Source organism: Taeniopygia guttata, chromosome 2 (assembly GCF_048771995.1).
Source record: "Taeniopygia guttata chromosome 2, bTaeGut7.mat, whole genome shotgun sequence".
Lineage (NCBI taxonomy): Eukaryota > Metazoa > Chordata > Aves > Passeriformes > Estrildidae > Taeniopygia > Taeniopygia guttata.
Window position 1 is genome coordinate 10,050,119 of NC_133026.1, and position 15,963 is coordinate 10,066,081.

Below are 15,963 nucleotides of genomic sequence, written 5' to 3' on the forward strand. Positions count from 1 at the left end.
CTGAATATTTAATTTTCATCCTGGGCTCAGCCCTTTTGCTCCAAATACTCTAAGTGGTCTGAAACATAATTACCCTTCAAACTTCCTCCGTAATCATAATGACAAAGGAAAAAGTAGTTTGTCTTTGGTTTACACTTTAGAGGTCTTGCAAAGAAAGCCTTGAAAATATGTAGGACATGATTTTTCAGTTTAATTACAGAACAAATTGAAAAATAATAGTTGGATAAAACAGGGCTGTGCAAACTGTTTATGCACTACTTAGGAATGTTCTCCCATTCCTTGGGAGCAGCAGGATCAAGTCTGATTTTCCTGCAAAATTCTTGTCTCAGTTCCCCTTCATATACCAGGAGCCAGGCTTAGCTGTAGTTAGCTTTAGCTTTACCTGGCTACGTGCATCTGACACACTCTTTTGGGAATGTCATTTATATGTACACAAAGCTATCTACACTTCAATCTTCTGAGTCGCCAGTTAGCAAATTAGAATGGCCAGTGCCTTCCTGCACGTGTTGCAGCACTGAGCCCAAGGACACCACTGCTGTTTCAAACATTACTTCGACTTCCCAAGCAGATAGCTCTAGATGTGGGTGCCAAGGAGTAACAGTAGTCATAACTTTGCTATCTCCTGCTCTCTGAGTTTTTAAATAAACACTGAGCAGAAACCACAGCTGAAGAGCTCCCAGAAACCTGCCCTTCTATTGACGTCTCTGAAATTTCAGTTCTCCAGAGCAGCAAACCACCTCTGTGCGAGCAGCACCATTCCCAAGGCAAGAATTGCACAGGCATGGGGGGGATTTAAGCTTTCTCTCCCACACACACTCACCCAGTGTCCTCTAGAATGATCCGTGTCACTGTCCATGTGATAATGAATATTGTAGGAATTCCTGAAAAATGCCAAAGATATTTGGAGAAATAATGCAAAAACAAAAATGCAAGTCCACAAAAAAAAAAAAAAAAAAAAAAAAGAGTTCCATCTGCTAATAAGCAGTTATTCCCCAAATACACAGCATATACTAAATAGTTCAGTGAGTGGAAGGAGGGGTCCATCTGATGAGCTACATGATTGCATGTATACATCAACAACGTATAACAAACAAAGACTGCAGGGAAATGAGTTTATTTCTCATAGAAATGCAGTCATAACTACTGATACACAAAAACATGCCTTTCTTAGGTTTCTTGCAAGGTGCCAGAGTGACTTACAGGGAAATAGATACAAGTTATGCATTCCCAATGCACCTCCAAGGACTGCAATATAAAATAGAAGCATAAATCATTTCATAAGGATCCTTGTCCGCACACTAGTTTGTTCCCATTTCCCAGCAACACCCAAATGTTTTATGACCACCTATTACTGAAAGTATTAAAGTGTTCCATATAAATATCACAGCACTTTCTGTAAATGAAGGAATATATGTATTTAAAACCAGATGGGCAGTATTACTGTGCTTTTCAAAAAGGAAAATTGCATAGAATAGCTCATGGCTGTGCAGGGGATCAAGCCAGCAGTGAGGAACTGTTCCAGCAGTTTTGTGCCTGCTCTGTCCCATGCTGCAGCAGCTGTAACCTGTGCTGGAGCTGAGCAATCTGTGAGTCTGAGGAGTCACCACCAGAGACAGCTCAACCACCTTGGTATGAAACACTGAACCTGACCAAAAAACACACAGAGAAAAATGAACATTACTGGAAGATGTGTGAGTTCTTACCCCATCCTATCAGCAGGTAGATCATGAAGTGTCTGTTGGGGGAGAATATTAGCACGAGGAGGATGTGGAGGTAAAGTCCTTCCACTAAGAGCCAGTAAAAGTTTGCCATAACACCATACTGAAAAAACACCAGAATTGCCTTGCAGCCCACCTGAAATATGAGAAGAAAGATCAAGTTTGTCACAGGAAAGATGCCATATTATTTTTATTATTACAGCCAAAAATCTTATTTGTCTTTGTAGTATCAATAAACCAGGTCCAGTAGAAATTTTTATCTTCAGTCTAGCAAATTGCAACATTGTAAATGTTACTGTATGTATTATGAGAAAATGAATAATTAAAAATTATTTGGATGGCTCTCATTGCAAATTCACTCATCAATTTTGAAAACTTCATAGGATAAATATAGAAAAATATAGTGGTTATCAATAAATGCACATTTTTGCAACAGTTTATTAATAAATGGCTATAAAATTAAATGATCATCTACTCAGAGACTAATGCATTAAAACCTGACAAGGATTCCTAACACAGTAAAACTTAACAAAGAAACTGCTTCATGATTTTTTCAAAGCTAAATGTGAAACTGAGTGAAAAATATAACTTTATGTGATGACACAGTAAACTTAGAAGAAAAAGTTGGCTGGACTTTTAAAAATAATGTTTTCCCTTTAGAAAATGTTTTAGAGTTTCTTAGTTAATAAAACACATAGACAGGTATCAAAAAATTATACTTATGGTCTGTGTGCTGCTCTTCAGAATTAATTTTCAGATGCCTGTGCTGCTGATGTTCCACAGTGCTGGCTGCTGCTACTTTGGTACTTCCCAGCAGGAATTTGGGATGTGACAATTGAATATGGAACTGTTCATATGGACTGAGAATGTGCAGAGAAATGTGATGATATGGTGAATATAACAGACTACATAACCTGGACCAAATAAAATCTCTTAGCTTAACTCACTTAAAAAATAAAATCTCTACCTGCTTAACTCACTTCTCCATTTTAAATACCCTTCATACCTGCATTTTTCTGTTAAAATTACAAGTACACCAGATACCTAAACAGGTAACTTACTCATTTTCAGTGATTGATTCCTCTCTCTATACATAGATGTTTATTAAGAAGTGAGATGCAGTCACCAGCTGCTAAGCCAGAAGGGCACTGACCTCCTCAGGGAGACTTTGTATCCATGAATTGATTCCATCCTTGAGTTCATTTCACCTGATTTTAGCTGCTTACAACCAAAGTTTGAAAGTTAGCTAACTTTGGTAAGACTGGTCTTACCTCTGAACTTTGGGACCACTGCAGATCAGCAATGGGCCAGAAAATGTAAGATGGATAAACTTAAGCATTTCAAAATATGTGAAAAGTTGAAATTTCCAAGCAAGTTCAAATTTGCCTTTATGTTTAGGACTTTTTAGAATCAGATCAGCAGTGAAAATTTTGTAATTTTTTATGAATTTCAATATTACCTTGCATTACATTCTCAATTTACATACCAGAAACCTGCATCAAAGTATTTTCCCTTCCTCCTTCAGGTAATCCTGGCTCAGCTGTATTTACCCATTCTGAACAGTGAAGGTATCTATCAGTAAAGTTAGCCAAAATTAATTCTCCATGTAATCCAGAGCCAGGACCTACTTACAGAGCCTTATGAACTGTGTGGTTTAGACCTCTGTGAGTGCAGCAGAACTGTGGAACATCACACACATGTGACAAAAGGGGAAAACCCTGAGTGCTGTTACGTGTGAAAGGCAGCACCAAGCCAGTGTAAAACAGGCTGCTGCCAGATCATCCCAGGTACAATGCAACAGAAATTAGCCAGAAGTCCACAAAATCTGACATATTTAAATAGGAAAGTATAAGGCTTTGTAGCCAAGAATAACTGGATAATAAATGAAATTGCAGAAACCAAGTTATATTTTGAGAATCCACTGAACAGTCTTTCAAGGATTTAAGAACTTCTGATTACCCCTGGTAATCTGTCTACTATCTACTTTGCCTAATTGGGGTCTAATACAGTTGCTGTTTTTCTCCATTAGAAATATCCCATATCGTTAATTCCGATATACAGCTTGGTATTCACTGCTAAGAACATCAAGTTTTTCAATATGGCTTCATCAAGACAAAAATATCTTATTCCATTTCTTTCTCTCACAAGCTTAAGCTGTATTTCATTAAAATTAGAAGGGATTTTTGATTGAAACAACATGGCAATGAATGGGGCATATCATATAGAGCTCAGTCTTTTAACAACAAGACTTAAGATTTTTTTTAAACCCTGTACATGAAAAGGCAGTAAACATATTAGCTTGCCAAGAATGCAGATGATAACACTTCTGTCACAGCCCAGAAGTACTGAAAAGTTAATGAAGACAACTCCTGCAAATATTTAATTTCCTGAGTTATTCCCTTCCTCCACTGATACCTGTCCAATTCCTGGACCCCTGATAAAGCTGTTGGAGCAGCTGCCTTTAATCACTCCCAGCTGATGGCACTCCTGTTTGTCCTCAACCCTCCCAGCTGATTAATGCAGTGGCCATGTTTATTCTGAGCTGTATCTGGGTATGATTTGTCTTGGCTGATGACAAGTTGTCCTTCATGGACATGCAAACAAAGTTAAGGTCTCCAACTTGTGCTGAATCCTTCTTTATCTGGATACATCTATCACACCTTTCTTCTAGTCATTATGTTCTCTTCAGAATTGTCTACTCTGAAATCTTGGTACTCCCAAATATTTAAAAGGATTAGGAAGGAAAGAAAATTCAGTGACAAAACAGTGTTACACTAGGTAGCAAATGAGGTTTATTACCCAAGAGGTTTGATCCTCTGGACAGTGAGCCGTGTTGGAGCTGGAATAGAGAATATCATCCTTGACTAAAACAGAGATTGCTCTTAGAATGAAAGAGAGGAACAAGTTCAGATGGATGTAATTCCGAGTACAATGAAGTTTTCTAAAAAGAGATTTAAAAATAAGCATTTTAGATTATGATGTAGAAACTGTTGAGCAGGATTCCATTACTCTGTGGACATTTCTTAGCAATATGAGCCTTGAGTAAGAGCATACTCTTTCCTTTTCTGTCATTTTGCCAGGGCTGCCTTGCTGTTTTCTTTCATCTCTTACTTCTGCTCAGTATCACAGATTAAAAGATCCCAGTGGTATTTCTCTTATATTTTAACATAAGATAATAAACTGACAATAAACTGATATAATAAGCTGACAATAAACATAGGCTATTGTATCCTTCTGTGTGTGCACTCATTCCAGTGTTTTTCTTGCAAATACAACTTTGATTGTCCTGGATATATTTCAGATGTGCTCTCACCTATTATTTTCTGGTTTCATTCTTTTATTTAACTCCCTTATTTTGCTATATAGTGACTTTTGATCCTATGATGATGGTGTTTGCAGGAGCAATTAAAAATGCATTCAGAGCATTTGATCACCTATCCTTTCTATCCAATGAATGCAAAATTTGAATCTGGCAGCCATGTGAAAGCCTTACACACAAATGACAGATTAAATATTCCATGTAAATGAATGAGTACTCAGGGGAAGCAAGCTATATGTTGATGGCTTTTCCCTTAAAATACAGTCCCTTCAAGATTTTCCTATTTAAAAGATTCCTTTAATAGAAAATTCCTAGAAACCAAAGTGCTAAGAGGTTTTTGTGGTCACAACCAGCACCTTGAGCTGCACCTGGAAATAGACCAGAAGCCAAAGCATTTTAGCAAGCATGAGTACTGAAAAGAAGATGCAATAGGTGTAATGGCAGTGTGCAGTGGCAACTTTCAGGTGTTCTTCCAGTTGTGAGTTTTATCAAACATACATAATCCATTCTGAAATTACTGAAGCAAGCGTAAGGAAATAAAGAACAGATCTGCCACGCTAGCCCTGAATTTGGCAAAGGACATAATACCAGGCTGAATTTTAAACAGTTGTCAAAAATGCAGTGATTGCTGTGGACATACACGTCCTTTCCTGAAATACCACTATTATGTTGGACTGCATCACGTGTTCTGGTGGAACTCAGATATACATGCAAGCTGCAAATAGAAGGAAACTATTTTTCTTGAATAACTCATGAAGATGATTAGTCATTCATCCCATTCAGTACCTCAGATAATAAATGTTGGGTATATACAAGACTGTCAAACAATTATTTTGGAGTAAGTGGAAAGAAATTGATTCCTAATTCAACTCACTATGTTGAGAGGCCCCAGTGTTCCCTGAAAATAACAGAGAAAGATTCTTCTTGAAGGGGGGCTTAGAAGAAAATATGTTGCCTCATGAAAAAAAAAGTCTGTTTTTCCCTGACTCAATTGGAAGACTGGGAAAAAATATCTCTACTTAGATATTTGAATTGAAGGTGTTGAGTACACCTCTAAAGTGCCTGATTTGTTACATCTGACTTCTGGTGATGGGTGACATTCAGATGTCTGTAATTCTCTGTATTAAATGTGGTTTTAGCAGTTTTGAAACTGCAGCAATATGCATTGGGATCTGCCTGGAGCATTTGCTGGTAGAAGGAGGATTACCATGACTGGCTCAATTCATTTTTTTAAAAGGTATTTCAAACATAATTATGGGTTATGTATCTGCTCTGAATGGTCTCTGAAGGTTTAGATATTGAGAAAATTTGATGGCAGACTGAAAGGCTTACAGAATGCTACATAGAAATATTTCATGAGAGGAATGAGATTATGACAAACAACATGCTGCTATCTATGTATTATTTGTACTTCCTTTCTATCAAAACTGTGAGATGCAGTTTCTTGGTCCTAAGTGGAGCAGAAAAGCTGTGTGAAGTTCATACTGGAGGATATAAAGGCTGTTCTGTTAGACAGGTGGAAGTGATACATAAAGGCATGAAGGTGGAGGGACTGAGAAAAACTGTGATAGTGATAAGACCATTTAAAAAGTTATTTTACTAGTTGAAGATTGCCTTCAGTCTAGAAAAGTCACAGAAATTAGGCAAAACCAGCAGGCAGTACTGCCTTTCCTCAAACTGCCTAACAAAATCATTGCAGACCCAGCACAATTATCCACACCTTTGCTACTGTGCTTGGAACCAGTGAGGCTTTACCTTGAGCACCATGTTCAGTTCTGGGCCCCTCACTTCAAAAAGAACACTTTTGTGCTGCTGGAGGGTGTCCAGACAAGGGCAGTGACCTGGTAAAGCATCTAAAAAACATGTTTTGTGCAGAGCAGCTGAGGGAACTGGGGTTGTTTGGTCTGGAGAAGAGGAGGCTCAGGGGAGACCTCCTTCCCCTCCACAACCACCTGCAAGGAGAGTGCAGCCAGGTGGGGGCTGATCCCTTCTGCCATGATTCAAGTGAAAGGATGAGAGGAAATGGTCTTTAGTTGCATCAGGGAGGTTTAGATTAGGTATTAGGCAAATAATTTTCTCCGGCAGAGTGGTCAGGCATTGGAATGAGTTGCCCAGGGAGGCAGTGGGGTCAACTGTCTTTGGAAGCATTTAAAAGGTATTTGAATGCAGCACTTGGGGATATGGTTTAGGGGTGATTATGGCAGTGCTGGGTTGATGGTAGGAGTAGATGATCTTGGAGGTCTCTTTCAGCCTTGGAGATTTGGTGAGTCTGTGATTTGCAGTTGGACAAAGTAGTGACTGCCTTTGATTACAGTACCCCTGGAAACCACTGGGAAGCTTCTGCAAAACACGGCTGCACTCCTGTCCAGTGGTAAGGTCAGCACCCAACTAATTCACAAGAGCAATTCAAGGTGTTGGTTTAAATAAACAAATAGAAAATGCTTTATGCAATCATTCCTAAATTATTGTTCTTTCTTACATGGGCTGTAATGCCTGTAAATGTGTAAAATGCTTTGAAAATTGTTAATATGATCATTGCTAGCAAAAATCTAGTCAGCATTACATTACTGTCAACTGTTTAACTGTAAAAAGTGTAAATTCCTTTTCCTAAATAGTTGAGCAATTAGACAAAGGTTAAAGATGTCTTGTCACTGTTAATATTTACTCATGAAAAACACATACCTGAAAAGGCAAAGAATTATGCTTCCTGTTGTAAGAGCAATCAGAGATACGCTGTGTCCAAGGGTATAAATTGCTTTTACCCTTACATAGAAGTTGACCTGCACAGAAAAATATATATGCAGAAACTACTTACTGATACATCAAATTGTCTGTGAAATGATGTAATTGTCCATTAAATAGCTCTGAAAGTTATAGCATGATTTTCATCTTTGCTCTGCAGTACATGATGAGAATGTTATTTCTCTATTCCAACACATTTTGCAAAGCAAGATCTCAAGACAATTGACTTCAGTAGAAAACTCAGCCTCAGGAACTCAAAACTTAGACACACAATCTGGTACCATTCCAGTTGATTACACCATGTCAATGAGGTCAAATAAAGTATCAGATGAATCAATTTCCATGAACACAATCAAACTGGTAAGAGCAAGTCAGTTTGAAAGAATGGATTATCTCTGAAAGAGAATTTCCCCCACTCTTTTTGCTCTAGAGTACTTTGTTATGCAGTTATACATGAATTTAATTTTAAAGATATGTTTAAGTCTCATTAATTTCTCATTCTAAATTTTCAAACACTTTATTAAATGGTGATACAAACCCTTTCTTTAGTACAGTTATTTGCTAAAACTTGGAAAGGAAGTTTTTCAACAGAGGAAAAGCAGGCTGTAATGCACAGTCTGCTGATTAACTGCATATATCTGTAAACTCACCAGCTACACACTACATTAAATCCTACTATGAATAACAACATCAAGAAAAATAGGGCCAAATATTTTCAGAATTAAACTGCTTCTCCATTTATGCCTACAATAAAGTCATTAATCTGATATTAGTTTCCACTCAAACTAAATAAAATATTAAAACAGTGAAGTTATTTTATTACATTATGAAATTAAAGATTTTAAAAGCAACATAGACCGTGCTACATATAAGAGACTGAATTTAAATATTTAGTGCACATGGCTGTCATTTGCCTTCCCAAATAAGACTCGTAAAAAATAGCAAGGAAGCAACGTTTTTAATTAAACTAACATAGCCAAAGGAATGTCAAATTACTATAGTGTATTTATTTTCATAGCACTAAAAAGGCCAAATAAGGATGTTATTTTAGTAATCCCAATTCATGATGAAATTAGCTGAACATTCCCTTTGCAAACGTTATACAGATATGAAAAAGGCAAAATGAAAAGTGAAATGAATGAAGAATCTTGCAACTACACTGTTGAAGATATGGTTAAAGTGGAAAAATATGGGAAGCAACTGCCATGGAGCTTAAGTGCATTTATAGCAATTGTTATGTTATATATTTCAACCGTTAGATTGTAAAAATTGTCTTTGGTACTTTGGTATAAAGAAGTAGCTGTTCAAACTGCATTGGGATGATTGAGATATGCCCAACAAGAAAGCTGGACTGGTTCAATTTTTCATCATTCCACACCATTTTGAAAATTCTGTCCAGATTTGATTTCAGGAAAACTCCACTGACTGAGACTCTTGAAATTGGAAATTGAAATTGGCTTCAGAATTCCTGAATGAAGGAAAAAAAAGGTGGAAACCCTGCATGAACTTAGTAACAAAGCATCAGTTGTCCAGCCCCAGTGCTGTAACATTGCCTTGAATTTATCCTCTGGCCATGCAGTCTGAGCTTGACAGGAGCTGTCAGGCTGCTGCACATGAAGTGACTCTGTCACTTCGCCCTGCTAGGGAGAGCAGAAGAGGTTGTCTTCTGCCAGAAAATACCACCTATTTCATGTAATGTTTCTGGCATTCCTTATACACACATGTCCCCTACAACAAACAGTCTGCCTAAAGGCAAAAGAACCCCATATAGTTTTAGCCCAGCAAACAGCTGTCGGTATCAGCAGCACTGAGTCTCTGTGCTGGCCATGCCTTGGCCAAACAAATTAATGTGAAATAACTGCATGGAACTATCTCAGGATTGAAATTAATCAGCCAAGAGTGCTTGAACATCACTTTAATGACCGAGGTCATTTAACTCAAGCTAAGCACAAGAAAATAAGAAATAATTACACAGTAGAAATTATTTTATCGTATGATAATAATTATCCTTATTCTATACTTGAAATGGTAGAAAGTAACACCATGTTGCCCTGTTCTTTTGAGAGTTTTAAAATCCTTCTAAAAGTTTTCTATGCCTTCTGATGTTTACATATTTCTACTGGAGTTCTCATGCATGTTCATGTAAATAATGATTGTTTTACATAAGTGGAGAGAATTGATAGACTATTAGTTTAACCAATATGGTTGGAGAGGTGGCAATTTTACCCTCCAATCCACTGTCACTTTTGGAATCATATATATTGCAGAGTCAGAAAATAAAATCTCTCTTTTAGTTCTTTTCTTCACTCTTTTACATCTAATGGGTGTCTGTGAGTTATTTCGTGTCATAGTACAACAACACCTTTCCCTTTTTCTCTGACATTTTAGTGGTTTAGTTCTACAAGGGACAGAAATCTTCGATGCTACAAATTTTTCTACTGGTCAAAAGTTAACCCTGCGTCTCAAAATGTTGCAAAGGTAAGTAAACACTAACGCATTTTAATCAATTACATAAAAAATTAAAATTATTCAAATTCTTATATTTTGATTTTCAAAAAAAAAATCTAGATTATTAGAATGCTTTAGATTATTAGCATGAAGCACTTTATCAGATTCAGCACCAAAGATGCTGCAATCATACTGCTCCTTACATTTCCTGTATGAACATAAAAGATGTGTCTAAATTTGCCTGTAAGACCTCTGCAACTCCTAGTGACTCCACAAAAAAAAAAAAAAAGAAAAAGAAAAAAAATGTAAATGGGGTTCTCAAATTATTTGCCGGTTAAACACACAAACTCCATAAAGACAAAGTATTAAATTCCACATTGTGTTGTGGCAATTGAATACCAGGAAATTCATTAGATTAATATTGACTTAATCACAGCTATTAAATATTTGTCACTCATCTGTATTTAATCTAGTACCCTTTAGAAACAAACTCTTTGTATGTTATTGGTGCAAAAGAAACAGGCAAAGCAATGCCAAATCTGATAGCACAAAAAACCAGTGACTTTTATACAAAATGGGATGTCTCATGTATTTCTTACTGCTTTGTCTAAACAGTAATTACCCATGTCTCAAGTAACATTTAGCTTTTACCTCTAAACTTAAAATATAAATGTGCAAGATTGTCAGGAATAAAATGACTGCAACAAAGGTATGGATTGACCAAAAGAGTTATTTCAGAAATTATATTTTCAACATATTTTAACACAGAAAAAAAATTATAATCCCTTCAGATTTTATAGCTCTTTTCAAAGTAAAAACTGATTCAAGTTATACACATGAAATTGGAATCCCATTATTAATTTGAAATGACATGAACTTTTCTGCAGGTCGAACAAAATCTGAACATAGTAATAACAGCTGGCCTCTGCAAAATAGTCACAGCATTGTTTAAGCAATGCTGATTTCAAAAATGAAATACAACTATGTATTTTTAAAGTTCTGAGGAAAATATTAAAATTACAGTCACTAAACCAAAGTCATTAGATGGTTAGGCACAGAAAAAATCAGTGGCTTATGAGTTTCAGAAAAAAAACAATGGAAATGGTTATAGGAAGTGTAAATGTTTGCTAAAGAGCTAATCCTAAAATATTTCCTCTTTTTCTGCAGCTACTTAATGTTAATAAGTATTAGAAGGGCACAAACAGCCACACATAAAATGCAACTGGATTAGTACAAGTTTGCTTAATTATTCTTAACTTCAATAAATTTTTGTAAAGTCTATTTTAAGCACACTTGTGGTTTGTTTTCTTAGAAAAGACACATGGTTCTGCTAATGTTTCCTTTAAATTTAGTTTCATGTTATTTTTACTCATTTCAGGAGACAGAATTCGTCTGTTTATTTACAAAATAGCACAGAAGAGCAGAGACACTCCCTAGGCAAAGCTGACAGTCACCCAGCAGAGCTCCCAGCCTCAGGTTTGGAAGGACCTCTAGGGGTGAGAAGGTTCCTCAGTGCTGAAGGAGGAAACAGTGGAGAGAGTTAAGGGCTTGATTCTTTGTCCAAAGGAGTTTTGCTGTTGACCATAATTCTCCCTTAATGTAAAAGAAAAGCCCTCGAATTTTTATTAATTTCATTCAGAAATATAATTTATCGTTGCTAAGGAATAGATGACCATTATCATCCCAACTGACTCTTCATTTTGTTTATTCTTTGGGCTAATATAATCCTGCAATACTGCATCTAGGATTTTTCTCTTAACAGATATAATGCTATATTAAAATTTGTGATCCTAAATTTTCATGACCCATGTGTCAATATTTGAATATTTCATAATATTTTAATATTCATATTCAAATATATGAGAAAATCTTAAACTGCATAATGTAAAATAAGAACGGGGCCTAGCAAATGAGTTCAGTGCCTTAGAAACACTGGAATGAGCAAATGCAAATAGAAATGGTGTAAGGAACCCTAGTTGTTTCCTTCTGCAAAATTAACTTCAACAAGGCAGTAGCCATTTTTAAATCTTGTACTTATGTAAGAATAAATATAAACTGAGATAAAGAGATGTATTACATGTTGTGGAAAATTTAACTTTCTCTTATAGGATACTTCTAGACATTTTAAAATAATGTATGTAGAGAAGAATAGAATTTACTAAAAGACATGCAATAAAATTGGTATTCCTCATGGTATTTAATAATCTTTATACAAGTAATTAATGATATCCTTTTTCAGGCATTTTTCCTTCAATTCATTTTGAGTCTAAATACCATCCAGAAAAAAGATGAGATCAGCATTGCCATAAGTATCCCTTAGAAATAGTGGCATCATTAATTTTAATTATGCCAGTCAGAATGTCTTCTTATTCAAAGTTCCCTAACCATAATGGGAGAGATGACAACATTGTAAATGAACAACCTTCCACATTTTCCTGTGTCAACATGTATCAGCAGATGAATCTGTGAATGTGTACGCACATGTACGGGAATTAAGCAGTTTATTAAAATTCTGCAATTAAAGCAAATTCTCTCTGTGCTCTACAAGAGAGAATATCAGCTAGTATTTGAGTCCTAGTCCTCACTTGAAGTCAATGGAAGATTTGTTTTAAGGAATACTGGTCTCTTAATCACACCTCATGGAAAAATATTAATGAAAAATGCAGCATAACGTAAATAAATTTAGCATGACTTACAGGCACAAGGAAACACATTGGTAGATGTGTGCCTTGTGTCAGATTTTGGTGAGAGGCAATGATTCAATTTAGACTCACTGCAAACAATGCATTATTCCAGAGCAATGATCCCCTCCCCAGACAGCAGCAAAGCATCTGTTTTCTAAAGGCAGCCACAGCCAAGGCACTGCTGGTGTCACTGCCTTGTCTGGGGAGCTGCTTCTGCTCATCCAGGGTGATGAGAACACTCCAGGAATTGGGCAAATGAGGGAGGCTTCTTCCCTGGATGGTACTTCTAATAAAGGCACAAGCTGCAACAGGGTCAGCACACTTAATAGCCCTGAGGATCTTTCTCCTCAAGAATTTCTCTTTGTATGACACTACACATTCAAACCTCACAGCCTGAAACTTGTATATAGTGGGGCTTTTGTGTGATCTAATAAATCCTGGGCCTAAGAGCAGACAAGCTGTATTAACTGATTCAGCCATTATTTTAAATAAAGTGGACACATTTCAGTGCTTTACATTCACCAGACATCTTGCTGTATATTGATAATGCTGACAAGAGTGAATACCTTCTGACAACAGCAAGGACGTATCTCCAGCTTGTTCAGTCTGGGTAGAAGATGTCAAAGTATGTCAAGGAAAGACTGCAGTGAGGCTTGAGTTTGGTTAACACACCTTGATGTGTGTTTCTAGCATGGTCAAATCAAGCTTTCTTTTTTTGCTGTTTGTATGTTGTACTGCCACAGAAATATAAAATGGGGAAAAAAAAAAGGATATTTATCTGAATACCTAAGATGAACCCAAAACGTGATCTTGAAGGTTAGCAGTAACTAGTTTACTTACAGAAAAAGGTCTGGAAGCATATAATAAAGGCTTAGATCTACACTTTGATGCCATAACAACATAAAAATATTTTGTTCAGACATTATCATTGTTGTGCTTTAATGCCAGTGGCAAGAATACAGCACACAACCACTCCCTCCCTCCTCTTCCTGCCATGGGGTGGGGAGGACAGCTGGGAAGAAGGGAAAACCTGGGCTGGGATAAGAAGAGAAGTGATGCCCAGCTCCATGCTCAGCACCCCTGAATGATGCCCAGCCCATTCCTGAGCAGCAGCTGGCAGCTCCCAGCCAGCTCCTCTGGTTTATATACTGGACATGAATTCTGTGGTGGGGAATGTCCCTCTGGCCAGGTGGGCTCAGCTGTCCTGGCCATGGTTCCCCCAGCTCCTTGTGCACCTGCTCGCTGGCAGAGCCTGGGAAGCTGAGAAATCCTTGACTTATGCTAAGCACCTCTTAACAACAGCAAACCACCAGTATAATCAAATTATACCAAATAATCAACATTATTCTCACACTAAAATCAAAACACAGCTACTAGGAAGAAAATTAACTCTATCCCAGCTGAATCCAGGGAGTCATATTTATCAAACTGATTTCCCATTTATAATGGCAAGAGCAGTAAAGAACACTAAGATATAACATAAGATAAACCAAGGGTTTTGTATCAAGCAGTTACAGTTTATTTCAAAATGTTAAGCAAATAGTTTCTTTTTATAGACCCTGCTAATATATCATGTAAATGAAATAAAAATGGAACATTTAAATTTGAATATAAAATCAATAGAAACTGTGGAAGGATGCAAGATCTTTCATAAGGAAATAAGAGATGAAATGTTTATGCTATTTTTTAATAAGCTTCCTCATTTCAGTGCATTTTTAAGCATAGCAATTTGGTACGTGTTAACAAATTATTCAGTATTTGCTCACAGATCTTTATCATTTAAACCTTCTCTAGAATATTCAAAGCTGCCCAAAATAAATGCATATCTGCAGAGAGATATAAGAGATATATGCCTGTGTGTGTGCATATATATATACAATATGTAGAATATGTACAGAAATAAATCCCCTTTAGATTAAAGATAAAAGTCTGTGTCTTAAAAGACAGAAAAAAACCCCAGAGGAATAAATATTTAGTTGGATCTATAATAGAAATTCATTCAGCAGTGAAGATGCAGGCACCAAATTTGCACCAAAGACAGTTTATACTACTCTAACATTGTCCTCAAAGCAAAACATAAATAAAGAACACTTAGGACTCACTCTAGGAAAACTATTTTGCCACCTTCCTTAAAATATGAATTAATGTAACTTTGAGGTCAATCTCATATACTTCATACCCCATACTGCAGAACTTGTTATTGTGTGACATTTTTGTGCCCAGAATACTCAGTATCCAAATATTAGGACATTATTTTTAGTTCTCATAGTTGAAATATTAGATTTTAAAAAACCAAAAAACTATACTGATTTATGATGAGTAAAGATTTTGGTTTGAGGGGCTACCATTGAGCACCAAGATCTGAATTCAAGAGAACATCTTCTGTGAAAACAAGTAGCTGCTGCAGAACCTCAAATACCTCGTGAAATCTCACTGCTGCATGATACTTGCAGTTTTCTATTTTCTCTATGATTTATATTGATTTATATTGTATGTATGGTATTATATTGATTGTATGTTTGCCAATATTTTCCAGTACGTGCTTTCCACATCCCTCTCTCATCCTCACACTTTTATTATTTGCTTTTTTCAAGGCTTTTGCAAATGTTGCTGCTGTATCTTGTTTCAAGCTGTCTAGGTTAATGCCTGCAAGTATACTCAATTTGCATTTCATTCACCTGCTTCAACTTACTAATGAATATGTCAAACAAGAACTTATTTTCTATTATACTAATTAATCTTCTGTTTTTCACTGCTTGGAATATTATATTTTGTTAATTTGAATTTTTATGTTTTGACCCATTTTCACACCACATGGCAATTCCTGGGTTAAGTGACAATGTTTAAAGCGGCTGTTTTAGCAGTAATACATGTGTGTTCCCAAGCTGTCAGATGACACAGATATTTTAGAATTTGTCTTCAGAAAAGTTGGGAAAACAATATATTATCTCAATTTTTCTCTATTTTCAACTACAGTATATGGTTGGGCTTTTGAGTACAGAAAAAATGCCAAAACCTTCCTGCCTTGCTGGAATACCAGGGCAGCTCTGCA

At 36.4% G+C, this 15,963-nt stretch overlaps 1 protein-coding gene across 1 annotated transcript in view; it reads right to left on the reverse strand.

The window, feature by feature from the left end:
- VIPR2 (vasoactive intestinal peptide receptor 2) overlaps positions 1-15,963 on the reverse strand; it is a 50,248-nt gene that overhangs the window by 14,671 nt on the left and 19,614 nt on the right. Inside the window, exons 5-8 of the mRNA XM_030264288.4 lie at positions 7,720-7,817; positions 4,518-4,659; positions 1,704-1,854; positions 821-881 (exon numbers count right to left, since the gene is read on the reverse strand). Of these exons, the coding sequence (XP_030120148.4) occupies positions 821-881; positions 1,704-1,854; positions 4,518-4,659; positions 7,720-7,817 (452 nt within the window). The remainder of the gene's footprint in view (positions 1-820; positions 882-1,703; positions 1,855-4,517; positions 4,660-7,719; positions 7,818-15,963) is intronic.